This window comes from Electrophorus electricus, chromosome 25 (genome assembly GCF_041902795.1).
Source record: "Electrophorus electricus isolate QZ-2024a chromosome 25, ASM4190279v1, whole genome shotgun sequence".
Taxonomy (NCBI): Eukaryota; Metazoa; Chordata; class Actinopteri; order Gymnotiformes; family Gymnotidae; genus Electrophorus; species Electrophorus electricus.
In genome coordinates this window covers 1770343-1796136 of record NC_137521.1, presented here as the reverse complement: position 1 = coordinate 1796136, position 25794 = coordinate 1770343, and the positions used below count along the sequence as shown (strand labels likewise).

Here is a 25794-nt window from a genome sequence, read left to right as displayed (position 1 = left end):
GCGGACTGTGTGCTTAGTCTGTGGTGTCAGGGCCTGTTACCTTAAGCATTGGCAGATCAAATGCCCTCCCAGCAAAAGGAAATGAGGGAAATCCCCTCTGTGTGTGTGTGTGTGTGTGTGTGTGTGTGTGTGTGTGTGTGTGTGTGTGTGTGTGTGTGTGTGTGTGTGTGTGTATGATGCTGGGGTAGTGCTCTCAGGCATAAGCTCAGGCCATTTCCATCACTGTCAGCCTGACAGATGAAGCCAGGTCTGTTTTTAACCCCTACACCCCTCTCCCTTTTGGAAGAACCTCATCCTTGTAGTCTTAACGATCCTTATAAGGTCATCAGCGTGATGAAAAGTCAGAGCGTTTTTCTTTCTGAGTCTTGTGCTACTTTGTTTTAAGATGAGGAATGGGACTATATTTCCGAGCGTCTGCCACACCTCAGGACATGAAAAGGCTGCTCCTTTCTTCAGAGACCATGAATCATTCAGTGGGTAGGGCCTGCTCAACTCCACCATCCATCGCCACCCCTTTATCCCGTCATGGCTGCTTTTTTTGACTCCCACTTTTTTTTTAACAAATCCCTTTTTACCTTTTTACGTCTACATTTGGTCTGCATTTGGTTTTATCTTCACCACACCCACAGATTCTTGGATCATCTCATCTCAGTCTGTCACTGAAAGAAAGTAAAATACCTGTGAAAGAATTTTATTGACCAAACCGGTAATATCAGCCAAAATGGATTCTTCTGGTTTCACCAAACAGCAACCAAAGCTGCAGAAAAGCACCAGTATACTCATGGGTCTCATGTTCTTAGGCCTTTGACGTGGGGTGCTTGTAACAAAGCCGTGTGCTAGTTCACCAGTGGGATGGGAGGAACCAGATCAGACTATCATTGTGCTCAGGCTCTATTGTGCACTATCGTCATGCTTGGGTCTTCCTCCTTGGAGATGAACTGTACCTGGGAACGCAGACAGAGAGGAACCCAAGCCACATGAGGGATTCCTCTGAGAGGAGCTCCTCCCAGCAACGGTGGTGGGCGGTTCCTGCGAGAGGATCGCCTGTCAGGACAGCCATGCAGCCACAGTGAAAGGTGTCCTCATGGGGGTCCAGTCTGGGGGTCCTCACCTCAACTCACATTCAGCCCTAATCTCAACTGGCAGCCTGAGTGTTTTCTTTTGTGCTAAACACTTAAAGAGCAAATCTCGGCCCACTTTAAAGTGTATAGTAAGAAACGTTTTAAGGCAGGCTTTTATTTATTCATTGTGCAGTGGGGCTAAAACCAGCAGTAAAATATGTGGAGGGAAATGATATGCACAAGAAACTAACTTTACTCAGAGGAACGCCAGTGCAGTCTTGGCGGAATCTCAGCACTGCTGGCAATCATTTACCGCGTTATGAGCACTCAACACATACCAAAGCTCAGGAGTCACCCTGTCGTATCAGAGATACTGGCCAACCACTGGAGCCATCTGAACAGTTTCGGATAAAGCTCCCTGCCTGGAGCGAGGCGGTAAACGTCCGTCCCGTTGATCTGCACCTGCGGGCAAAGCCACCGGAGCGGCTCTGCTCTGGGCTCTGCGCCCCCTCATCCTCCGAGAGGGAAAGCACGCCACTGTAATCTATCCCACGACAAAGCGCTATTCATGAGAGGGTTAAACTGATTAGGGGGGAGTGGTGGAGGATTGGGGTGGGGAGAAACTTTAGGGGGGCAAAACAGAAGGGAGGTGGGTGGAGGCTGCCACTGTGAGGCCCCCATCTTACCCACCCCTCATGATTGTATTCAAATCAAAACATATCCCAAAATGCAGCAGGGCCCTCTCCTTCCCATGAACACCTACAGGGTGCAACACAGAAGAACAAGGCCAAGGGCCTGCTAAACCAAATCATCCATCATTAGGCGGCCGGTTCAAGGCTCTGGTGCATGGCTGCACTAGTGCATGAGTCAGCAAAAAGCGCAGATAGGACAAGCACATGCACATGACTGCAGGCAGAAGAGGGGCTATCTCAGAGGCATTGGAAAAGAGCAGTTAAAAATAGCCAAAGATAAAAGATGGACTAATCTAAACTAAACGGACCAGGGAGTGTCGGCCCTCAAACCTCACCCACCGAAGAGAGTGCCACAGACTGAGCAGAGATTTGCGCACTCGCATTTTTTCCTCTTTTCCCCGAGGGGCAAAAAAACTGTCCTGCAGTTATGCGTCGAGGACAGCTTTTGGTGCATGAAATTGTAATTCAGCTTAGCAGATTTAATGCACGCTTCAGTGTTCTGGACCAGAGCCGAAGAACCAGTCCGTCCAGAATGTAGGCGGCGCAGAAGAGCGTTCGGGCCGCCCCAGGCTAGGGCAGCACAGGCTTTCACACCCTCCACTGCACATCGGACAGACGTTTCAGCACAGCAAGCCAGGCTCGGGGAGATGGGGGGGGGGGTGTCGTCATGTGATATGTGGGTGGTGGAGGGAAAAAAAACACAAGAATAGTCGTAACATAGGAGAAGAGGGGGAGGAGGAGGGGCAAAGAGATGAAGGAGAGAAAGAAAAGAACAGGTGTAAAGGAGGAGAGGCGGTCAGGAGCAGAGAAGACACTGGGCGAGGAACTTGAAGAAATGCGGAACGCTGAAAGCCAAAGACGGAAATGATGTGGAGTGGGCAGGGAGCTAACCGTCAACGAAAAGGAGGAAGCAGAGTGCTAAAGGGAAAGTGAGACAGAGCAGGATGCGAGACAAAGAGAGAAGGGAAAAGCCAGAGGGCGCGAGAAAGGTGGCGCGAATAGAAAAGGAGCGAGTAGTTGCCGTGGAGGACGAGAAAGTCGCGTCTGATTGTCTTTGTCTGGGGATTCTTGCGCTGTGATTGGTTGCCGAGGCACGGCTGAACCAGTCATCATGCCATATAGCACTATGTGGAGTGATGGACGTGTCTGCAAGGTCAAAGGTCACCAAATACCCATTGGTTGTGGAGGGTTTATTGATCCAGGAATCATAAAACCTCTTAAGGAATTTCTGCAGTGTACTTCTCACAAAGGATTGATTTTTTTTTTTAATGTGCATCCCTCGGTAATTGTTGCATAGGCTACATTTGAAAATAAAATTGAACCTGCTAGATGTTTTATGGTTAGGTTTTTTTTTTTTGCTGGGTTTTTTTTTGGGGGGGGTGGGGGGGTTGTATGTATAAAAGCAGAACATTGTCTCCAAAATGAGCAAAGTGCTAGATATACACGTTTGCATATTGTATTATTGTTTGTTTTTGTTTTTCGTTCAACTTAAAGAGCGCGACCTTTTTTTCTAGGTTATAGTGCCCAAAAGATAATTTACTTTTTTAAAACCCAAACAAACAGCAGATTTTTTTTATTTGAGCTGCGATTCAAATAAAAACATTCCCCTCCCTTGCTCTTTAGTCTCTATTTCTGTTTCTCTCTCTCTCTCTCTCTCTCTCTCTCTCTCTCTCTCACACACTCTGTGTTCTCTCCCTTTCTTCCATTTGCCATGAGCCTTGTCTGTAATCAACCTCTTACCCAATTTGAATCAAAACATTTTTTAAAATCACAAACACTCCCCCCGTACCGTGACGCACCCCCCCCGTTCCTTCACCCTGTCCTGTTTCTACAGCAACTGAATTCAAATCCAAACTCCTAGCCCATGGTTTCATCTCTATGGTAACCTGAGAATTTAGAGGGGGAGAATTTAGAATTTAGAGCACATTCTGCTCCCATTGATGGATGGACAGACCGTGGCAGGAAAGGGTTAAGCATCCAACAGAGGGGCTAGTATTCCCACAGCGCCATTTGGCATCACATGTGCAGCGAGGGCTGAAGATATCGCACGTCCATACAGTTCATTCGAGTGCGCGCGTGTGCGTTGCGAGCGTATGCGCATGCATGCAGATCAGCGCTCGCTCTTTAACTGAGTGCATTCAAATGCCGTTGTGAAGCGGACTTGGAAGTCAAAGTCCACGACGGTCCCGGGTTCTTTTTCCGCAGTTCAGTATGACGAATAGCTTTTTAGGACTGCAGTGTGGGACTGGTTTTCCCACTGCTGCTGCTTGGCCCATAAACCAGCAGAGAGGAAAAGGAAAAGCAGGGAGGAGCTCGCGTGGGAGATAAGAGGCCAGGTGCCACCACACCTGCTATCACATCCGTGCACGCCTGCCCTCTCTCCGCTCCGTTAATAACCACCTTTCCCTTCTTTCCCTTCATCATCCGGGATCACTGCACGCACCCCCCCCCCCCCCAACCCCCTTTTTTACGACAACGTAAACACAGACCCTCCTTTGAAGAGAGACGCCTCCTTTGGGGGAGGAAGCGGCGGATCGTGCATACAGCAGTTAACCCCTGCATTTGCATTCAGCCACAGCCCAGGGGCTGCTGGAGGCTCATTCAAGTCAGCGTATGCACTACATAAGCATGGGCGGTGGCTTCAAAATCAGGTCCCTTAGGCTCAAAGATCGCAAGCTTGATTGAATTGCATGGCTTTTAATACCTGGAGCGCTCTCCTGCGGAGGCGATAGGCCATAGATCTCACATACTAAAGGCTGAAGCCATATGATGAATTTGGCCTGGCCTACAGCAAGCAAAAATGTCCTACGGTGCTGTAAAGGACTCTCACATGGCGAGGGTTTGGCTTGTTGGACGTTAATCGTACATCAGACATGGAGGACGGGGACAAAAGAGACAGATGTGTGTGTGTGTGTGTGTGTGTGTGTGTGTGTGTGTGTGTGTTTAGTTTCATCATCGTTACGCATGTAAGGTTTAAAAATAAAATTCAACTACCCTCAATGAGTAGTGACAAACAATCAAAGAGTTGGAACAATACAGAACAGAGCGCACAATGCAGTTCACTACTGCACTGGTGGTAGCATTCACGTGGACTCCTGAGCTGTCGCTGGCTGAGGCCGGCAAGTGTGCTCCAGAAAGAGCCGAGGAAGCTTGGGGAGGTGCGTTTGATGCCGTCCAAACACAATGAAAAGGCAGAAGTGGATGCATTGTACTTCCCTTGCCACAACTGCGCTGAGTAATTTTCGTTTTCGGCTTTCTTCGTGCCGTCTCTACGGTACTCTGTGGCTTGATTTCAAATCCCACCGGACGCCACTTGGGAAGAGCGAATGGCCGCGTCCTCTCAGCACTCGCGGAGTTATCGCTTGAAGTCCCTGAAATGTAAAAAAGAAAAGCAAGAAAGAAAGGGAGAGAACGAAAGATGTGTTTCGGGGGGGGGATTCAGTAACCAGGCAACCCAAAGATCAAGTTTCATGAAGTAAAATGAAGAGAAAAGAAGAGTGGCATGCAGAAAACAGGAGAGTCAGCTTTGAGAGGGGCGTGTGTGTGTGTGTAGTGTATATACTTCATTTCTTCTAGCGCATTCTCCATCCCATCTGCACCACCCTTCCAAATTCCAAATTGGCATTTGAGCATTGCGTGACTGGGTGTTCTCCTGTAGCCGTTACTGCTAGTCGTGCTGCGTCTCATGGTTTTAGTTCTCTGGCTAAACCCCGCCAGGCACTGCTGAGTTAGCAGTGCCTGCATTGTGCTTGGCTGTTTGTGACAGGACTGAGTCTGTCAAGTTCGAACAGCATGTATCAGAGAGCGTGGTTGTACACACACTGCCTTAGAACGAAACACCGGGCATAACTGCCTTTTCAGGTGTTCTGATCTTAAATGGTTTGACGTTTCTTGTCTTTGCTAATTGCTCTTGCAACAGCTAACTACACAAGCACCTCTCTGCTGGTGTTGATGGGCGATGGCTGTAACACAGCGGTTTATGTCACGCTGTGATGTTAGGTCATCTGGGGGGGTTTTCTGTTGGGTTCTTGCCCTGAGGTTACCTCAGTTGATTTTTATAATGGTTTCAAAGGGTTCTCTATCTTCTGTCTGTCTCCCATTACCCTCTGCGCCTCTCTCTGCACCTCCTCAGGACGTGTGTCTCTGGCGCGGGGGGCGTCCCTGGTGGTGGACAGGCTGACACTGGAGGACGAGGGCTGGTTCGAGTGTCGTATCCTCCTGCTGGACAGAACCTCAGACGAGTTCAGGAATGGCACGTGGACCTTCCTCTCCATCGCCGGTATGACGAGCATTTGTGCGGCTTGCTTACAGCTTCTGACAGGATTTATTTGTGACACTGAACAACAGATGGAAGCAGGCTTCCTGTGTGACAATTTATTTCTTGCTATAGACAGTAATTAAAAACTACAAACAATGGTTCCTAGAAACCAAGAAAATATGCTGAATGTTATGGTTTGATGGGAATTGCAGTAACATTATATTTACAATACTCATTTTAATTTTAATTTGGTGGTAATAGTAGGAAAGCATGGTAGTAACCATTTATGAAAATACCTACCTTATATGTATTTATCCTAAAAACATATCTCAGTTTAACATTAAATATGTTGTCTATGTGCATGTAACGAATTAAATCTTTCACTGGTTATGTAGCTTGCATTTGTAATGGTGTCATTAATGTGCTGTGTGTTGCAAAGTCTTAGTTAACCTTTTCCAGCCCTTGCTGAAAGAGTAGCCAAGTTGTGTGCATGATACAGTCTTTGTATCTAGGAATGAGCCTAACCGTCTAACCGCTGTGTCAGAGAGTGAAATGTATTTGTATGGTTCCTGTGTGTTTCTGTGAAACTACACCACACTTCACATTCACACCTTCTTCCTCTGTTTCTCCTTGCCTTTTTACACACATCCGCAAGAGGCTGACAAACATTGTCACCTCTACGCATTTCCCAGCAGTAATTCAGTGAGGAGCCCTTTTTTTCACTTGCCTGTTACTGAAATTCTCAGCAATAAATCATGCTTTCAGCGCTTCTGCTTAAACATTCTGAATGCATGAAGTCTGTTCATTCTCACATAAACAGACTTCATAGACTTCACAGCATCATTGTTTGCAGGTAATGAATTGTCTCTTTCAAGTCTCTGTAGGTCTACAGGATCTTAACACAAGTTTTCACGAGGCTGTTATTGTAGAACATGAGTGTGAAGTAAATACTGTGCAAATTTGATGCACTGTAATGGTCTATTGCTTTTCTCACCACTGCAGCTCCTCCAGTGTTTTTAAGGACACCCCCGGCTTTTCTAGAGGTCTTACTCGGGGAATCTCTCACCCTCAGCTGTGGCGCCCATGGCAGCCCCATGCCCACTGTCACCTGGAGAAAGGATGGTGGCAAAGTGGAGTCACATGACAAGATCCAGGTGCCAAAGTTTAACTTGCACATTGGCAGCAGCTGATAGAAAGGAACAGCATTTTCGGTTCATTAGGAGGAGGAGGTTGCAGACAACGACCACCTCAGTCACACTATATGAGGTTATAATCTCAGTTTTGATTCAGAAAGAGTGGGGGGTTCAAAAAAGGGAGGGAGAGAAGCAGGGAGACTGTTTAGAAAATAGTTTGTGACTTAAACTGTACATTTGCCCCAGTGGCAAAGTGTTAGCGCCTATGTCTTTAAATGCGTTTGTGCATGAGACTGGGGTAAAATGGTTTGCACATGCAAATAAATGACTGGAACAGGAAAACTACTTCAGTCATTCATTGCCACTGATGTTGCACAGGTGCATGCACTCGGTTTCTCTTTTAACCCTGGATGTTCGTCTTCTCCTCAGGTAGTCAATGCATCCTTGTGTTTGACTGGCGTTACCAGGGAGATGGCAGGAGTATACAAGTGTCATGTATCCAACTCTGAGGGAAACCTGACCCATATTACCCAGCTGCAGGTTAAAGGTCAGAGTCCCTGTCTCATCCATGTGGGACAAGAACACCAGTAGTACTAATGAGCACACTGGAGCTTAATCATGTTCAGTTTGCTCTGGGGGCATTAACCCAACCTAGAGAACCAGTGAATAATGTGGTAGTTCCCTTATCCCTCAGCCTTATCTGGGTGGTAAAAGGTATATTGATGTTCATTTTACTTTAAAGCTTGCATCACAGAAGGACAGAGACACCCGTTGCAGGCCGCTTTCAAATTTAACGACTGAACAGTGCCACCTGTTGTTGGAAGCAGTAACTGACTTTGTCCAGCAAAGTCAATCTGTGCCTTCAGTGTATCAGATGTTAAACATCTCTTGTCTTTCATCTATTCTTGTCTAGTAAGATTTATAGAATCAAAGACTTCAGAATTTCATACTTCTTCCCTGGTTTCAAGCAGGTCCTCCAGTCATTATCGTTCCCCCAGAAGACACCACCATGAATATGTCCCAGGATGCATTTCTGCAGTGCCGAGCAGATGCATACCCATCCAACCTCACATATGAATGGTGGAAAGAAGGAGAGAATGTCTATCATATTGAGTGAGCTCTATACTTCATCAGTACTAATATAGGAGCGAATGATAAACTCATGGCAAATTCATAAGGCAGTTTTCCTCAGTATACATGAAATGGAGTTCCAGAAGTATGACTCATGATCGAAACTGTAATTTAGTTCAATATTATGCCCTAATCACCACCTATAATTCTAGACAGTTTATAGTGAGTATCCAGTGTTCTAGTAATCAACATATTCAAGCCACGTAGGTGCTGTTTTACTGATGTGGCAGGTTGAAGGTCTAATCATCTTTCAAGGAGATATGGAGTCATTTGCTTTGTTATTAAGTAGACTAGACCAAAACATATCTGTGTATTTTATAAAACAGAAAAACAGACCAGTGTTTGATGACACTTTATGCATTTATTTATAGATCTCTGAAGTTACGAGTGAAGGTCCTAGTGGATGGCACCCTCGTAATCCCTAGTGTAATCCCAGAAGACTCGGGAAACTACACCTGTATACCCACCAATGGCCTTCTAACTCCACCCTCCGCCACTGCCCACCTCAAAGTGAAACGTGAGTGTTCAGATGAGTCCCCGAGTTTGGTGTCCCGGCGGGGGTTTGGAAGGTTACGCCTTCTTGTCGATTTGCAATCCGCAAATTTCCAGTTTGCCACTGCATGTCCATGACGTGTCCATCCTTCGGTCTGTCCTTTATTCTTCTCAGACCCTGCACGGGTGGTGCGGATGCCTGGGGAGACCTACCTCCCTGTGGGCATGGGCGGGACGGTTGTGTGTCCAGTCCAAGCTGAGCCCCCCATGCTGTTTGTGAACTGGACCAAAGATGGACTCTCACTGGACCTAGCCCAGGTACACCAAGAAAGCACCTCTTCTGCCATCAACTTTATTCCTCAACAGTGAAGTTTCACCTGTCTCTCTTGGTTGCCTAGTACCCAGGGTGGACGGTCAATTCAGAGGGCTCCGTGTTCATAGCCATAGCCAATGATGACGCAGTAGGCACGTACACCTGCACTGCCTACAACAGCTATGGGACCATGGGCCAATCCGAACCCACCAAAGTTATCCTGGAGGTATGGTAGAATTATTGAAGGGCTGTGTCACTATTTTGCTATGTGAAAGATTATTTTAACTGCTTATTTTAACTGTGAATTACTGTACACATAACCAGATCTGGATTGCTCCAAGAATTTTCCTTAAGCCCTGCTTAACAACCCCTTTTCTTTACAGGATCCCCCCTCTTTTCAGGTGGCCCCCAGGAGTGAGTACCTGCAGGAGGTGGGTAGAGACCTAATGATTCCCTGCCAAGCATTTGGAGACCCATCTCCTAATATCACCTGGGTCAAAGTAAGCACCTTGTATCTCAAGTTAATAATGTAGAAAAAGCTATAAAAAAACACAATCGCATTCAGAAATTCCCCCAAAGGCCTTTTTTTCATATCAAAAGGCCTTTTTTATATACTGAGTCATGTTTAGATCACTGTCGATACACCAGTGTGATTCATTCTCTAATTTCTGACCTTGTGGTCCAGGTTGCTGCTGATCCTCGCTCTCCATATGCCATCTTATCCAATGGTTCTCTGGTCCTGCGTCCTCTAAGCAAAGACCACCATGGTGCTTGGGAATGCCGTGCCACCAACCGTGTGGCCACTGTCAGCATACGCACCATGGTGTTAGTGCTAGGTGAGTACAGAACAAAGCTCATGTCCCCTTTTAGCAACGTTAATGGGTCAGTTGTTATAAGCATCCCCCACAGTCATTTCAAATGCATGGGGTTCTGTGTCTAATACAGTGGTAGAACTCTCACTTCTTTCTCTGGACTGGCTGTTCATTTAATCTCTTTGGCAGGCACAAGTCCCCATGTTGTCACTGGGGTCTCTGTGGATCCAGGGATGAACCATGCCAATGTGTCCTGGGAGCCTGGATTTGATGGAGGATATACTCAGATGTTTACCATCTGGTACGTAGCCTAATTTTGGTCCAGGCTGTTTATCTTCATCCGTGGCATGAAATATTTTTGCTCACCTGTTTCCTGCAGGTCCCTGTTCAGCTGTTTTTGACCTAACTGTTTGTTTTGTGTCTCTCTAGTGAGGTTGGTTAATGTTTCATTTTGATGTTGTGTCACTCAGGGTGAAGCCCACTGCCAGGGGAGAGCATGAATGGGTCTCTCTCCCTGTGCCCGCATCTAAATCCAGCCTCCTTGTAACGGATCTCCGGGCTGATACCAGTTACCAGTTCAGCATTCTGCCTCAGAACAAGCTGGGATCTGGCCCGTTCAGTGAGATCGTCACCACCAGGACACGGGGTTAGTATCAAAGCTTCCTTCATTGATGTCTGGACCTGTGAGATGTGCTGGTGACCCTGTACAGCATTACATTAGTTCAGTAACAGATGGTTTTCCACAACCTTGATCTCTCTTTTTTTTTTTTTCGTGTTCAGGTCTGCCAACAGATCCACCCACTATAGTAACCACATTCACAGCACTACTCCCTCCCACCTCTCTGTCAATCAACCGCACAGTGGTGGGGGTGCTGCTGCAGTGGACCGCACCCCCTCATGAGTCACCTCCAATCACGGCCTTTGTCCTCCAGGCGAGGCAGGAAAAGAGCCAGTGGGTTACGCTTGATGAAGCAATCAACATCAATGTCACAGAAATGATTGTGCAGGGCTTGATGAAGGTAATTCTTCAACATGTTTCAGTAACACTGTATAAAACCCACATCCAGCCGGGCACAGATAAAATAGGAGCATGCAGATTTATTCTGTTGATCTGTTTCCTACATAGGACTCTAACTATGATCTGCGACTGCTGTCTCGTAGAGACAAAATGGTCAGTGAGGCCAGTGATTTCGTCAGTATCTCCACAAAAGGTAAATGGCCACTGTGAATCTTTTGATGAAGGGTGAAATCACAATGATAATTAGCGTAATGACCTCTAATGACCTTTCCTATCATTGGCCACCAGAAATCACACCTTTATCTGCATATGATCCTCAGGTATGGACATGTACCCAGCTCCCCCCAGCTTGCTGGCCTTTGCTCCTGAGCCCCTGCTAGCCGGCATGATCGGAGGTGTGTGCTTCCTGTTTGTGGCGATCGTCCTGTCACTGATAGCAGCATGTGTCGTGAGCCACAGGCGGGAGCGACGCCGCGGGAAGAGACGAGAAGGTAAAGATAGCACAGGAGTGGAACATAGCCGTATGCTGTGGAATATACACATACATGTTTCTAAATCTCCTTTGGACATGGTGGAAACACGGAAATAATGCATATTTTGCATATGTAAATAATGCATATGTAAATGATTACACTAGGGATGTAGAAAGGTGTGGTCAACATACTGGCATCAGTTTAAGGTTTTGTCAGTTTTCCTGCCTATATTTTTTTAACATCTCCGACTTTAACATGGACAGACCAATACACAGTTACTGCCTGTCTTCGTTTAGCACTATTGTCGAGCAAGTTACTTTCAATAATTAAGATTGTTTTTGTAATCTCATTGTGTTGCATGATGTAAACTCACCATTTCAGATATCCCATCTGCCTTCCAGAAGAGCTCATCCCCACAGTAAGTCTCCATCTGTACTCAAAGCAATTCTCAAAGTCTCTCCATCATCAACACTTTAATAAGAAAATTAAACATGATTTATTTCATTCTTGTGTTTGGACAAAACATTTGAACCTTTCAGCTTTAAAGTAAATTTGAACGTTTGAACAACTTTCAAGTTTAAACTATATGCCTATGATCTTGGCCTCTGTAAATATTGCAAACTGCTATTTTTATTTTTGCCTTTTAATATGTTTCCAGATAATATTATTATCTGTACCTTATTAGGTACATCATACATATACTGGCTAGGACCCCTACTTACCCCCATGAGTCCTTTTGCTGTGTCTTTCATTATAAATTAACAAAGTACATGCTGGTTTTTTTTCCATTAAAAACACAAGCACAATTACATGTAAGTTTCAAGTTTGGTTTATTTGTCACATACATAGTCATACACAGTATAACTCGCAGTGAAATGTAATCCAAATATCTAGGTCATCATGATGCTTTTTTTCCCCCAAATGAGGATCCTATTACTAACTCATAATTTGTTCCCATTCTTTTTCTCCACGCAGAGCTCGCTTGCCTGCTGACAGCCCTGATAGTATGCTGAAGATGAAACTGTGCCCTCCCCTGATCTTCTTCCCCACCTCTTCTTCATCTGACCGCTCAGACCACTCCTCCTTCGATAAGGGCAGCCGTAGCGATTACCAGGACCAGAAGAAGCAGCTGCTCTCCTCGTCCTCTCCAACCCCACGCTATGCTCTCTTTGAGAGCCACCTCGGTTGCTCCCCAGCCCAGACTTCCGCTATTGAGTCCATATCCAGAGGTCCCGATGGCCGTTTCATTGTCCAGCCATACCCAGAGGGTTCAACATCGAAAGACATTAAAAAGGAATTTCCCCAGTCCCCAGGCATTGGTGGAGAAGGCAACAGTGGCCCTTACAGAGATTCTCCCAAATCCAGCCCATTTAAGTCAGAGAACAATGCAAGTCAGGAATCACCTCCAAGGATGAGTTTGGACTCGGCAGAACCTGAGAGGCTCCCACAGTCCCCAGGCAGGGTAAAGGCCATGGCCAGAAATCTCCCCCTGCATGGCTGCTTTTACACTGATGATGAGCAGGGCTGCTCAGAGGCTCTCCTGGAGAAGGCCAGTTTCTACTCAGACTGCAGCGAGAATAGGTCTCATGGCTCTTTGAAGAAGTTCTCCCTAACAAGCCATCAGGAAGACATCTTCCCCAGCCTAACCAAGGGGGCCCATGTTTTACCACACCATGCTGGTTACCAGCCTATGAACACAGACAGTCAGCTAACCGAACCAAGCACCATAATTTCTCAGTTGGGAAGTGAGCAAGAGAGGGACAACCTCGGTAGGTGTCTGAGGTTAGTGAAGGAGCGAGAAGAGATGGAGAGGGAGCTGGAGGGCTACACCAAAACCCGGAGAGCAGAGGAGCAGGAAAAAGAGCAAAAGCGTGCCGAGTCCCCCAGTCCTCTGCAAAGATGGGCAGGGCTTGAGTCGGAGGATCACATATGGAAACCTCAGGACATCCAGCTCCGGCAAAAAACCCAAAGACCTAACAGCCTGACCCAACGAGTTTCAGACTACCGGCGAGGCTGTTATTTTGGCAACACCAGTAGTCCCATGGAAAGGCTACTCCCGTCCTCCTCTTCTTGCTTTCAGTGGGATATCAGCCCTGTGACCTCACCTACCAACCAAGCAGCTGTACACAGCCTCGCAGGAGGAGATGCACACCAGACAACGGACACACCTCCGAGAGGGTTGACAGCGGCAGAGAACTCAACGGCGAGAGACTTCTCAAGTTCACAAGTCGCGCAGTACACTTCCTTGTCAGTCCCCTCTCCCAGCATGGATAGTTCTTCTCCCTGTGAACCCATCCTGGCCAAGACGAAGGGCAACTGTTCAGAAAGACCCACAGACAGGGAGCAGGAGCTTTCTTGCTCAAGGACTTTGGCAGAGCAAGACTGGAGGAAGGACAGAGAAATTGACACACAAGCAGGTGTGTCCAGATCCTCACGTCCTGCTTCTTCTAGTCCCCAGCCGCCTGAGATGGAATCTGAGAGAGGAAGACATTCTGTGGCAGAAACAACCGCTGATCACCATTACCCCAAACAAAACACTCACAGAGAGGAGATGAAGCTTGAGGGGGGAAGGTTGAGCCACAGTCCTTCCGGTTGCTCCACCCTTCCCTATGATCATCAGAAAACTGTAGCCAAAGTGAAGCTGGGAGAGAGTCAGAGCAAAGCTGGAGACGAGCCCAGTTCCTCATCCCTGCAGCCTGGGGAACAAAAGGAGGGTGTCAGGACACAGTCCCGCAAGAGCGATAAATGTGTCTTCAGTGACAGCCCTAGCTGCATTTCTCCTTTGTCCTTTCTTGAAAATGAGGGGGAGAATGATCAGTCCAATCTTTCTGTTGTAAGTTTGTCAGAATCACTGAAACCCAAGATTGTTCCACAACATGCCAGGCTATCTCCTCTGCAAACGAGTGCTATCCTGGAGTATTTGAGCCTGCCAGGCTTCATTGAGATGAGTGTAGATGAACCTATTGAGGAAAGTCAACCAGCAGAATCTACCTGGCCCAGCACGGAGCCAGAAAATTGTGCTCTTTCGAGAGATGAACCTGAAGTGACCCCTAAGAACTGGGAGTCCCACGGTCATGGTCAAGACCACTTGAAGGCTAATGATAGCCATCAAAATAGAGTTTTGGTAGACAGCAAGATCTCAGTTATTCCTGTGGGACATTCTAAATTAGAAGATGTGCCTAGTTTGAAGCCCTCTTTAGAGATTTTATACAAAGATTCAGGGTCCTTAAAAAGAAACATCAATATAGCACAAAATTTATCTCATGAAGTAAGGGGTTCTCAGCTATTGCTCTCTCAAAAGTGCTCAAGTTCAGATAAACTCCAGTCCACTCAGTTGAACCCTGTACAGACTTTAGTGAGTACTGCTAAGAGTGAGGGAATAGGAGTTTCTGATAGCCCCAGTCAAACTGGAAGTTTTGGAGAATCTTCATCAGAACAAACTCAAATATCTCAAACTCAGGATATAAGGACTAACAAAATAACCTCACGGATCTCTCAAGCTCCCATGCCTTTTATGAAGAAATCTGTCAGCATTGGTCCATGTAGGACACTCTCAGGCATGGGTCAGCACCATCCATTTCTGAAAAAGTCCATTAGTTTAGGCTCCCAAAAGTGGGAGCATTACGAAAGCCCTAGGACATATGTCTCCGAGACCTGTTACAGAGATGAGTTTCCCCATCGAGCTATAAGGGACAAGTCTTACAGTTTAGGTCACACGTCTGGAGGTTTTTACTTGAGACCTGGTCATCCATGGCATGTGCCAGTGCCCTTTCAACCTCTCAGCAACCTCAATCTGCAAAGACCTCGCTACAATGAGAGATCAAACATGATGCCCTCCTACCTCACACATACACATGGGCCGCAAGTGCTAGATCCGCCAAAATTCATGGAACCCATTGGACAAGGGTCAGATCCACGGCGACAGGCCACAATCTTTCCAGAGTCTTCCAGGTGCCTATTGTCATATCCAGAGACCCTCAGATCAGTCCAACACAAGTATGTCCCACTGGATCACACTCAGCCATTTGGCCAACCTAGACTAGTGGCAAGAGGGGGTTATCTTTGGCCTATGGACCCTAGAAAAGGTCCTCAAAGACCATTCTTGCCCAGGGGTTACAGCTGGCCCTCACCATACCAACCAGCCGTTCCTCCACGGAGGCATGAGGTTCAGAGAGAGCTACATGGATGGGTGGGCATGGGTAAGTCCAGTACAGATGTAGATGTTCGAGACAATAGAGCAGAACCTGGTCGGGCTAGTTATGCCAGCCAGAGCAGTGGCAGGGGCAGCGTGGGACCTTATGGGCATGGGCACCTCCGCCAGTCACTCTCTATCACTCCCACCTTACTGAGTTCTCCAGAGACTACTGAGGAGAGTGAGAGGCACAAAGCAGAATTGGACCTGCAAGAGCAGAGGTCAAAAAGGTGAAGCTGATACACAAACATCTCAACAAGGAGAGACTGACATCATTGACTGTTTTTAGTTCCACTGTTGCTCATATTCCACTGTAGCTCATTCATCTAATTTGTTCCATGTCCATGTCTTATTGTGTGTAATATATTTGCATGTAGAAGGAATACATCAGTAGATGAGAGTTATGAGTGGGATGCCACTGAGTGCTCGATGGGTCTCTTGGAGGCCATGAAGTTGGAGCAGACAGGAGTGGGGCGAGGCAGAGGGCTCAGGCGAAATTGGCCTCCCACCAGTGCTGCCTCTCAGGTCTTGCAAGAAAAAGGTAAGAGTTTGACTCTGAGCCCCTCAGCTATACAACCACGTTTATTCACACTCTAGTCCCTCTGTGTTGGGGAGATTTGTGACCTCTGAAATCCACTGCTCCCTCCTGGTGCCTTCTCCTCTCTTCCCCTTACATTATCCTCTGCACTACTCTTTGCTCAGGCTCATACTCTTCCATGGCCTCCCAGCCTCCTGTACATGACTATGGTCACTCACTGAGTGAGGCACGCTTCAGTGCCCTGAAACAAGAGTTCCAGGAGTACCGCAGAACCAAGGAATTTTGCTCCCAAGATCCCTGCTTACCCCCTGACCCTGACTCCGATTCAGGATCTGCCCTACTCTAAGTACTCCAGTTTGGACTGTTACCCTCCACTGACCACTCCTCCTCTAGTCAGTGACATGTCCATTATGTTCTGAATCTAGCTAACATTGATGTTTATAATATAGTGACCACTCGAAGAAATTGCATTCTTATGCATATTCCTGTTGTGTTTCAGAACTTTCAGAGGATGGGGACAATAGCTTTTAAGCACAGTCCTGCCCTCACAATAGCCTCTGACTGGGAATACCAATACACAACATATATATCCAATACTTGGACCTAAAGAGGAACCTTCTGAACTTCAGAATGTTTAACATGCAACAGTTCATATAGTATATTGTGAAATGTAAAAAATATATATAAAATTAGCTAAATTGCTCAGGTGCATTTTGTAAAACAGAAAATGCTGGATCTTCGGTGGCTAATTTTCCAGTGACTTTGCCTTTTATTCACAAATATAAGCAAAGTGCAGTTTATGAAAAGCACTCAAATAATTTATCCTTCCTGATGCGTTTACACTGTGAGACTTATTGAGGAGCTTTGATGAAGAACTTATTAGAATAAGGTTTTTGTCGGTACTTTGCCTAAACCCAAACACCACTGAACCCTGCTGGCCATACAACACAGAAGTATGCTTGGACAATCACGTTTTATGGCTTAAAAACAGAATCATTCTTGCTTGCCTGCAGTGTCCTGGGACACAGGTGGAATGACTATAGATTGAGTCTGCTCAGTGTAGTCAATGCTAGTTAATTCACTGTATTGTGAACCAGGTAAGATTTAAATTGTAAATAAGCATTTATGTTAACTAAATTGTTACATCCTCACATGTACATGTGTGTACATGTCTGTGTAATCTGATCTAAGGGCAGTTTCCCTAAACATAGGCTTTTACAAACTGAAAATGTTAAAAGGATTGTTTTAAAAAAAAGCATCCTTTGTTGTGCAGTCCTAATCCTTTAATCATCCACATTTTTTGAGTCTAATTATAAACAAACAGAATAAGACATTGACAAATTGTCAGATTAAATGTTTAATTATTTATACTGATGAGCGACTATCAAAATGTGTGTGCTGATTTGTTTAGGTTTTTTCCTTTTGGAGACCCACTTCAGATATAGAGGAAAAAAAACCAAAATATTCTATTCTGTTGTCAAAACCTTTCCACTGGTTCAATTATCAGTGCATAGAGTTTGCCACCCTCACTCAGTTCTTTAGGCAAAGGGATATTTCCATAAATGCTTGCTAAAGCCAGGACTGCTTAAAAGCTTCAATAAATAATTGTGAGACTCATGTGCCCAAGAACTAGTTCTTTTGAAAACACTGCAGACATGCATGCGGTTCAGATGGCACGGTTGGCTGCCCACCCATTGCAAAAACCCTTGCATTTTGCAAACTCACTCTTACATTTAACTTGTTACGGTGGTAATGATTTCCATATTGATCTTATTGTGATTTTGTGTGCTGGATGTATGCGTGTGAAAAAGTCCAGTAGACAGACAGACACTGTCATTATTTTCAAGAACTGCTTGACATACGTTTGTCAGCTTAAAGTGTATCTATGTTGTATTGCTTATATCGTTGCTCAGTAAGCCACAGTATACCAGTTTACTTGTTTAGTTTGTTTGTTATGATGAACTTTATGGGTACACAATGTCACCTACATCACTTTCTTTTTCTATTCCTGTCCTGTCACATTAGAAATTCATTTAGCATTGGTGTATATATACGTCTTTACTTCAAGACCATAGCAAAGGGCATATTATGCACTGCAGTGTTTACGCGCAAATCTTCAGGTGAATGTGAAGTCTGAAATGTTGCTGGTGATGCATGTCTTGTTGCTCATTGTCAGTCTAGTTTATTGTCAGTATTTTGTATATACAATCTTTTGTCAAGAATTTATTTTCTTTTTTAGTTGTTTTCCAGACTTTTTACAATTTTAAAATAAATTTTTTATTTAAGATACTGCTGTAAATTTTGTAAAACCTTCAGATTGTATGGATTTTTTGAAAGATGGTTTTCGAGTTTTGTACAAATTGGTTAAAAATATATCTGTTCTTATATTTAAATTTTAGCAATGTTTTCATTGTTATTTTTATATGTTTTTATTAAATAAATTTACTTTATTTACTGAACATTTAATATATAATTCATCATGGCTCATTCATTTTTTCTTCAGGTTCTCAGTAAAAGAACCTTATGCCAAACAGAAACAAAGAACAGTTTTTAGACAGACACTTTCACTCCCTTTCATGCCATGCCACTCAAACTGAAACAAGTAGTTCCTATGGTTATGGTATAGATTTGTATAACACACACACACACACACACTGCATTCCTTGCTTATTATATTCGCTCTCTGTATGCACGCATAACAGCAGGTCCGGGTTTCAGAATGTGGAGCCTTCTGCCATGTTGCTCACAAGACTCACCTTAAGGTTGTGTACATGACATGCTCAACCATGTGTCCGATACCACCAGAGATGGTGGTGGTGGTAGTCTGTGTCCCACCTTGCTTTTTCCACCCACACAGGCCTCTTGGGAGACAGCGTTAAGGAAGAACCAAAATATTAGCCTGAGAAAAGAGAGCAACAAGCTGCAAATAAATCAATATTTGAAATGTCATATAACTTGCTCATTGCCTTGTCCATTTACGTTCATGGTTAAAATAAGAACAAGGGGGTATGCATCTTGAAACTCCCCTGTCTGGATGCTGAATGGCCACAAAATCCCATGACTTCATACCATCTTCTATACCATAAGTCTGTCTTTATGCTCGCCTCTCTATCCCCCAAGGCTTGGTTAGGGTATGTAAGGCTCGCAGACATTGTGGCGGGTCCCCATGTTCTTGGCGGCCTGCACCATGTCGGCACAGGGCCAGCGGCCCCAACGCCCGCCTTCGTGTTGCTCGTAACCCATGGTGACCTCCAGACTGGGTAGCACACAGCAAGCCAGCAGAGAAGACATACTGGTCAACATAAGGCATACAAAAAGAGCAATGAACCCACATTCTTCCTTTGGAGATGGCCAAGATATCTAGCCTTTGGCTAATTGAGGAATTATGGATTTACTTTTTTTTTTTTTTTTTTTTTTTTTTTTTTTTTACAGTGGTGAATAGGTATGAATGTAGATGGAACAAGGGTGTGCGCCAGGATTTTGGCATGTTTGTATATTTGTTTATTTGTTTCGTTCACTTCAGCCCCAAAATACATCAAATATACAAGATTTATGTTACCACTGTTAAAGGAGCATAAAATGGTTATTTGCCCAATGGGCTTTGCAAGAACAATGGAATTCCTTCAGAATCCCCCCTACACACACACACACACACACACAAAAAAAGTCCTCCAAATTCACGTAACCCTCTTCTACAGGTAGATGTTTTTTTATACAGACATTGCATCCATAGAGATGTCATTTCCTAAGCTTAAATTCTGAAGAGATAAAATTCTTTGTTGGAGCAAACATTTTTCCTTTCTTCATCACCTCTCTAAAAATACCTGCTTCACTTAGCTCAGTAGCCTTACTTAGTAGGCCAGCACGCACACACTGGATCAGCACTGCGACCAGAGACCATGGTCCATTATCATCGCCGAAGTGATGTGACTATCTGAGGTGTCCAGCATGCTAGACATCAAAGCTGCCTAATTGGACAGTCCTATATTCTCTGGCTTTGACAGCATGGTACTGTATCTTGCCCTCACAATGCTTTAAGGACTCTTTTAACATGCTATTTGGATAACGTACTGTAGCCTCACATAATACTGAAAGGTCTGCTAAAAAGACATTAATATGCAAATATCATGTGACGTATGTGACGAATAAACCAAACTTGAAACTTGAAATATTGTCGTTTTATAAAACAGTAAGCATAATTATGATGTGCCTTAATAGACACAAGATAATTGAAAAAGTTCTGTTAATTAGGGTGTACAATGGTGTGGAAAACAAGGAAAGCAGCATCATTGTATTAATGTCTGAAAATGAGGGTGACCACGAAAGCCCATTACTGAAATAAGGCTCTTAGCTGCTGTAATACCACGTCTGGTGTGTTTGCACTGAGGCCAGTGAGGCCAGTGTTCCATTATCTATGTTCTAGCAAGGATAGCTACAACAGAGCCTGCATTTCATACATAGTACTCAAAATGTCTCCGTTAAGATTGAGAAAGCATTGGCTTGCTGCATTGTTTCATGTCTAGGGATTCAAGAAACTGATTAAAAACATAAACCTTGAGGTGATGATTCAGTTTATTTGAATTTTTGTATTTATGTCACCTGTTTGTTTTGGAAGTGGACCATTTGCCATCTGGCTACACACCCCTGCTGCAGCAGTCATTCCATTCTTCTAGAGGTCATTAACGGATGACTGGGGCTCCCGTGCCTTGTAGCCCCCTGCTCACATGCACTCTGAGTTATAAACGCAGCTTAGCTCATATCTGAATGGGGCTTTTGGTTGCTTCCATGACAATAATCTTGCACATGGTCTGCACCAGTGTTTAAGAGCTGATAAGCAGTCACTCCCGCATTTGTTAATAACTGTTCAGCATCAGTCCGCTCAAAACTACACAATCATCAGTTTTAAGTCATTTTATGTAATGAGTAGTCAGAAACTGACACTACAAGTGTAAACATGTATTAATTGCACTTCTTCCATATGGAAGTCAAGAGATAAAACATTAGGTGTATATACATTCAAATTCTAATGTATCCGTATAATAACCTATATTTCCACTTGTGTCAGTCTCGTTAACCATCGGGGCCGTAAAATGGCATTCCAGGCTCCCACTTAATTTGTAATTACAAATCTGTCAAAACATAAGTTTACTGTATTTAGCCCTGATAAATTGGGTTTGCCACCTAAGTTGTCAAAGGTCATTTACTATGGCTTACATGGCAAATATGAAGTAAATCCAGATATCAACAGGAAGTTACTGTCAATTCACATCTGTTGTTCATTCATTTATCTTCTAAACCAGTTCTTCAAATTCAGGGTGGCAGGGGGCCAAAGCCGATCCCAGGAGCACCGGCGCAATGTGGGAAGCAACCCTGGATAGTGTCACTCTATCGCAGGGCACAACTGACTCTGCGAAAGAGAAATTGCTCCATTTAAGGCACGGGTCTCCCGATGCTTTACTTTAACCACAGAAGTGTTATTACCCTCGAGTTGAAAAGACGTGCGTGTGGGAGCCGAGGGCCTCGTCGTGTTGGCACAGAGCAACCACTCATAATAAAAACAAAGGTTCTGATTACTACATCAGTGCAGAGGAAGGGGTTTTAATTCTCTGTTGCCTGGTTACATAGCTAGGAGTTGACCGCTCTCCTGAGACGCGTTTTGTGCACGTCCTGGGCTCGTTTCTGCCTCTCCGTCACACTGCAGCTCTGCCTGATGGCTGGCAGGACCATCTTCTCCCCAGCACTCGCCCGCGTGGGCGGTCTGCGGCAGACAGGCAAACATGTAAATACGGGGATTGTGGGTTGCAACCTATAAATTCTATGCAAGAGATCCAGAAAGGTCAACTTACTGGCTTTTTGGAAAGGGCTGAAAAGACAGGTTTGGAAAGCGCTCCAACTCTTGACTGCTAAAGGCAACAAAGTGATATGAGTTAATGCAACACGTATTTGTATGGGGTCAGGAACTCCAAAGTGCCATTTAGTGATGTGCACAAGTGGGAGGCAAGAATACCCGCTGGGGTCAGAGAGGAATGCCTTCGTTACACTGAAGTCCTCATGTGACATTTTCTTTTCATGCAGGACAATGTCTTTGAGGAGAGCCTTCAGCCGCAACAGCTGACAAGAAAAGAACAGAAAAATGTGCCCTCATGCAAAACACATGCCCATAAAGCAGAAGTGGTTATGCTAAGAACTATGGAAGGGGATCTGCTTACCTCCTGAGACTGCAAGACATTGCAATTGTAGAGCTGTCTGATGATGGCCTGGCACTCCTGCAGGCTTGGGGTGCGTGGGCATCGGGACCGAGCACTGTGGATCTTCAGAGGAAGCGTAGATGTGATGAGGCCCTCAACTTGTTCTCCAGCAGTCTCCAGCTTCTCTTCAGAGCTTTAACAGGTCAAGAGGGAGGAAAACATTTGAGGACGAAAAAAAACAACTCAAAAACTTGCTCATTTGGTAAGCCGATTTATGGATGTCTAGTAGGTGTATGGTGTGCGGTATATTGGAGGTAGTAGTTACCTTGTGTCACTTTTCTGAGACTTCTTCTCATGCGAGTCACCAGCACTAGCCTCAATCTCTAACAGAGATTGTATTCAGTTTGTCATTCTACAAGGCTCTTTCAAATGTATCGTAAAAGTAGGTGTGCACAAACTGAATGCTACCTTTTGGAGATGCAGGATGTGATTCCATTATCAGCTGATACTGTAATTCTAAAGAAGCAGTACATTTGAGAAACAGTGCAAGTCTGCCACCTGGAGCCACATGAACGTAGACTTACGTTGACCCTGTGCTTTCAATTCACACGTATGCTCAAGCTGCACTGCAATCTATAACTAATAAAATTTAAATCCCCCCCCCCCCAAAAAAAAGACATACCTTTGTTAGCGCGTTTCAGGTCGTCTATTTCCTCGTGCAGTTTCTCCAGTGTGTTTTTGTGCGTTTGCTGAAGAAACAGGATATCTTTTTCCAAAGAGGCCAGGCGGGACAGCTCCGCATCCGTAGCTGCTTCGCTCGGAGTTGCCTTCTGACTTTCCCTTCGGGATCTGTGCACGCATTCACAAGAAGACAGCCGTGGGTGACGGGCCCGGTCGAGGATGCCCACTCGGGACCAGGTAGGCAAATTCCGCAGAGGTGGTAGATTGCTGGTGCTCATAGCTTTATGGCTGGATTTACGCGATGCTGCAGATACTTGTAGATACTCCAGTTCCCACGTTAGGCCTGGTGAACGGTGAACGGCTAGCTGGCTAACGTTGACTGCGTTGTGCACCTCTTCAGTCTATCCCCGCATCCTTACGACCCAAGGATAACGCGAAGACACGATCTGGTCGCACTTTTCAAACGCATGCACTCCTAAGATAGCCAGCCAGCTACAAAACCGATCTGGAAGACTGCGACGGCACTCCAGACACTTCCTGGAATTTTCACAGGGAGTCACACGTCGCTATGGCAACAGCAAAACGTCCACGGGAACGGGAAGAGATGACGTGAAGTCTGAGGGCGCTGGACAGAGACGAATGCTTAGATGCACCTGATTCAGGTTATCAGATGAATCGGCTGAAATCAGTAATTCAATAATGCAAATGGTGTCTCTGTACCATTCGTATCAAAACACGGGCGCACTGTTAAGGTAGAAGCATAGTCTTCTTGCTATATTTAATTAAGAGGAAATATAGTTACAAAGAAGTGGAACATGTTTTAGATAAGTGGGCCAACAGCCTCCCTGTAGACAAGAGTTTAAAATGAACATCCTTCCTTGGTTGTTGTTCTTGTTGTTGTTGTTGTTGTTGTTCTTCTTCTTCTTCTTCTTCTTCTTCTTCTTCTTCTTCTTCTTCTTCTTCTTCTTCTTATTATTATTATTATTATTATTATTATTATTATGTTTGCTTTTCTTGTATGATTCTACTTCCAAATTACAGTCGACTATATGTAGTTGAATAATTCATTATATAAAAAAGTAAAATAATACCTTGTCCTCTCTGGGGTATATGTGCATTTTCTGAAAACTTGACTCACTCTATAACTAACCGCCTAGCAAGAATTATGTATTTTAAAAATTACCTAAGAGTTAAAGATGAACTTGCTGACCTTTTAAAAATGAACAATCAATTAGGTGGCAAAAAGAAATTAACACCAGCACAGCTACAAACTCTCGTGCTAAGGTTGATTATTGTAACTACTATACAAAATTGTTATATACAGTATAATATAAAGCTATACAATACAATGAAATATGAATTATATAAATATAAAACATATGCTGAGCACCATTATGCCAATGCCAATAAAAACTACACATGCATGATAACATGAACAACCAGTCCACACAGGCCCTACAGACAAGAGTTTAAAATGAATATCTTGCCCGGTTTTTTTCATTTGTTTTCCTTGAACGATTCCATCATCACCAACGGTTATATTTGTAAAAAGAAACACCCACTGATCTCTAAAGAATTTCATTCGGCATCACACAGTCCCAGAGACCCAACATCAGTTCTAGACTATAATCACTCCTTGTCACATTGTAGGAAGTTCTTTTTTTTCTTTTTGTTTTGTGCCCGTGTGCTGAGGCCATGCGTAATGTGCATTTTTGTGTGTTTTACGTGAAGAAAACAGTTGTAGACCTAGGAGGCCTCTCCTCGCATGCCTACACAGAGGTCAAAATCACACAGGAAGTCATATAGTGAGCGCAGCCAGTAATACAAATATTATACAAATGACCTCCTTTAGAGTAATATTTTAGAGCCTCTGCCTGGTTGCTTCATATAGGCTTCATATAGGCTTCATTACGGGCCACATCATATAGGCTTCATATAGGCTTCATTACGGGCCACATCGCTTCACACGCTGTAGGGCAATGTGTTAATTTGAATTGACTTACCACTGGTTAGAGCTCCCTTGCTACCTACAACATGCAGTGTTTACACGGTGTTGAGCTGGGTACTACTGCGATTTTCCCACTGTTAACGTCTTCATTAACTGCAGACTGTATTAGCTTGGGTTTATCCCATTGGTTCCTAAAGATGTTTTTACAATTAAATGAACTTTGATCAGATCAAAATAGTTTCTAAAGGGTCTGTTTCATGTTACACTAGATGGTCTTCTTTATGCTGTGAAATAGCATGCCTAAGAATGCTCAAGCATTCATTTCTCCTCGCCATAAGCCTAACGAGGCAGTCAGTTGAAAGTTCTGCCCTTCTGCATACTGCTATCCCTGAGAGTAGGTCACCTTGTGGTCAGGGAGGTGGGCTTGGACAACTGGCAGCGGCCTTAGAATATAGCAATTAGCCAAAAATAGGCACCGTTAACCTGGCACTGACACTTCCTGCTAGTGGCGCATCTGGGCACATGCCGATGATCTCACACAACACTGTTGTGCATTGTTGTTGTTTGTTGTCGTTTCTTTTTTCATATTCATCACCACGAGGAACAAAGTCAGTATGTTCTTTCTGCCTCGCATACTGTCTGCTGATATAAATGCTTCCTTGTTTCACTTCATCCTAGAAGCAGCGCAGTATTTAGTGTTGAAATCACAATTCACAGACAAAGGTTCCACTGCTGCAATTCCCCCTAAGGGTCATGCCAGCCCCCCGACTCAGAAAAGACCTTCTGGAGAAGACGATGTGTCTTCCTGTACAGCTCCATATCCACTTCCTTTTCAGTTATGGATGTTGTTATTGGTTCAGAGCA

The 25794-nt window shown here is 44.7% G+C and overlaps 2 protein-coding genes across 5 annotated transcripts in view; one reads left to right on the top strand and one right to left on the bottom strand.

Moving 5' to 3' along the window:
* Positions 1 to 18565, top strand: part of igsf9b (immunoglobulin superfamily, member 9b) — a 29640-nt gene extending 11075 nt beyond the window's left edge. Inside the window, exons 4-22 of one of the 2 annotated variants that reach the window (XM_081707831.1) lie at positions 5886 to 6032; positions 7014 to 7165; positions 7574 to 7691; positions 8116 to 8257; positions 8647 to 8792; positions 8943 to 9085; positions 9166 to 9306; positions 9464 to 9580; positions 9766 to 9916; positions 10082 to 10193; positions 10363 to 10538; positions 10673 to 10911; positions 11019 to 11103; positions 11231 to 11401; positions 11765 to 11801; positions 12359 to 15805; positions 15953 to 16116; positions 16278 to 16505; positions 16613 to 18565. In XM_081707831.1, coding sequence (XP_081563957.1) covers positions 5886 to 6032; positions 7014 to 7165; positions 7574 to 7691; positions 8116 to 8257; positions 8647 to 8792; positions 8943 to 9085; positions 9166 to 9306; positions 9464 to 9580; positions 9766 to 9916; positions 10082 to 10193; positions 10363 to 10538; positions 10673 to 10911; positions 11019 to 11103; positions 11231 to 11401; positions 11765 to 11801; positions 12359 to 15805; positions 15953 to 16116; positions 16278 to 16459 — 5870 coding nt within the window. In that variant the 3' untranslated portion in view covers positions 16460 to 16505; positions 16613 to 18565. Of the gene's footprint in view, positions 1 to 5885; positions 6033 to 7013; positions 7166 to 7573; positions 7692 to 8115; positions 8258 to 8646; positions 8793 to 8942; positions 9086 to 9165; positions 9307 to 9463; positions 9581 to 9765; positions 9917 to 10081; positions 10194 to 10362; positions 10539 to 10672; positions 10912 to 11018; positions 11104 to 11230; positions 11402 to 11764; positions 11802 to 12358; positions 15806 to 15952; positions 16117 to 16277 lie in introns of both variants that reach the window. The other variant, XM_081707830.1, reaches the window with a different exon arrangement.
* A 3130-nt stretch (positions 18566 to 21695) lies between these two features.
* Positions 21696 to 23389, bottom strand: LOC113571037 (uncharacterized). Of its 3 annotated transcripts, none has more exons than XM_026999791.3 (7): positions 22984 to 23389; positions 22770 to 22817; positions 22627 to 22684; positions 22323 to 22494; positions 22121 to 22224; positions 21960 to 22016; positions 21696 to 21871 (listed from the first exon to the last, which is right to left on the bottom strand). In XM_026999791.3, the coding sequence occupies exons 1-7, from the start codon at positions 23258 to 23260 to the stop codon at positions 21739 to 21741; spliced, it is 849 nt and encodes a 282-aa protein (XP_026855592.2). In that variant the 5' UTR covers positions 23261 to 23389; the 3' UTR covers positions 21696 to 21738. The 3 variants fall into 3 exon arrangements, with proteins under 3 accessions (XP_026855592.2, XP_081563389.1, XP_026855593.2); XM_081707263.1 differs by having other exon boundaries at positions 21960 to 22013; XM_026999792.3 differs by lacking the exon at positions 22770 to 22817.
* Between the last annotated feature and the right edge of the window lie 2405 nt (positions 23390 to 25794).

Bases quoted from the DNA above. Each gene is read 5' to 3' on its own strand.
- LOC113571037 (XM_026999791.3), bottom strand. From the start codon at position 23,260: ATGAGCACCAGCAATCTACCACCTCTGCGGAATTTGCCTACCTGGTCC. The intron at 22,495-22,626 runs GTAACTACTACC...GACCTGTTAAAG, and splicing joins TCTCAGAAAAGTGACACAAG to CTCTGAAGAGAAGCTGGAGA. The intron at 21,872-21,959 runs GTAAGTTGACCT...TGTCTGCCGCAG, and splicing joins CAGCCCTTTCCAAAAAGCCA to ACCGCCCACGCGGGCGAGTG.